The sequence below is a fragment of the Doryrhamphus excisus genome, chromosome 14, assembly GCF_030265055.1.
Source record: "Doryrhamphus excisus isolate RoL2022-K1 chromosome 14, RoL_Dexc_1.0, whole genome shotgun sequence".
Classification (NCBI taxonomy): domain Eukaryota; kingdom Metazoa; phylum Chordata; class Actinopteri; order Syngnathiformes; family Syngnathidae; genus Doryrhamphus; species Doryrhamphus excisus.
The window spans coordinates 19873822-19874950 of NC_080479.1; the positions used below are offsets into that span (position 1 = coordinate 19873822).

General features: G+C 35.9%; 1 protein-coding gene across 3 annotated transcripts in view; it reads left to right on the forward strand.

The window, feature by feature from the left end:
* LOC131101619 (alpha-catulin-like) overlaps window positions 1-1129 on the forward strand; it is a 46545-nt gene that overhangs the window by 44133 nt on the left and 1283 nt on the right. For all 3 annotated transcript variants that reach the window (XM_058046921.1, XM_058046923.1, XM_058046922.1), the window contains exons 17-18: window positions 766-885; window positions 966-1049. In XM_058046921.1, the coding sequence (XP_057902904.1) occupies window positions 766-885; window positions 966-1049 (204 nt within the window). The remainder of the gene's footprint in view (window positions 1-765; window positions 886-965; window positions 1050-1129) is intronic.

Sequence of the window (1129 nt, forward strand, 5' to 3'; positions counted from 1 at the left end):
TATCCCGCCTTACGCCCGAAGACAGCTGGGATAGGCTCCAGCACCCCCGCGACCCTCGTGAGGAAAAAGCGGCAGAAAATGAATGAATGAATAAATATAATATTAATATAATATAAAATATGTTTTTTATTTTTTTAATGTGCAATAATAAAATATGTAAAGAAATACAACTAATATTTTAAAAAATACCCTATTTAAATTTAATTTTATTAATTAAATTTATTTAATTAAATGTTTAATTTAATTAATTTAAATTTAATGAATTTAAATGTTTAATTATTTAATTTAATTAAATATTTATTTTAAAATCTTGAACAAAAAAATAATTATTGGACTGTTTATTTCCCATGTAATTACACTCCCCCAAGCTTGCTTTTCATTCAGGTTTTCAGTTAATAAGGTGAGGAAAATGTCAGGAAAAAAAACAAAATGTGAGTTTATTGTTCCTTTTCTTGTAAAACTAAAATATAAAGTAAAATAAGCCATGAAAATAACATATAATATAACAACATATAATAACATATAACATATAATAACAATAAGTCACACATTTAGTAGCTCTTGGCTATTTACATTTTGTAAAAGGAGCTTTTCACAAAAAAAGAAAAACATGGGAGACCACCAACCTCCAAACCTCCAAAACATTCAACAAATGAAATTCATGTTTGTGTCAAATAGTCCAAAAATCCTGGTTTCGAGCATCCCTGGAAAAGGTCACATGACGGGCCTTAATGTGTATTCCACATCTTTTGGTCTCCTCCTCAGCTGCTTGGAGAGGAGAAGTCGACAGTGATGTCGGAGGTGGAGAAACTGGCGCTGTTGTGTCAGCAACTGCAAACGGGGGCCAGGACCCCCGTGCAGGGCAAGACCGCCACCTTCCAGAAGGTACTGTAACCACACCCACGTGCACAACGTCCACGCCTCGGCGTCTTTGTGGAGACTTCCATGTTGTTTTTCGCCTCCAGGTGGACTCATCCATTCAGAAAACCAGAGGGGTGTTGACACACGTGCTCAACCTCCTTCCTGTCTGCAACAAGCTCAACAGGAAGGTAAAAATAACGTTCGGACGAGTGAAAACTGAGTACAAAAACCCGGATGAAATGTTGACATCTTGGTCTTCCTGGTGCAG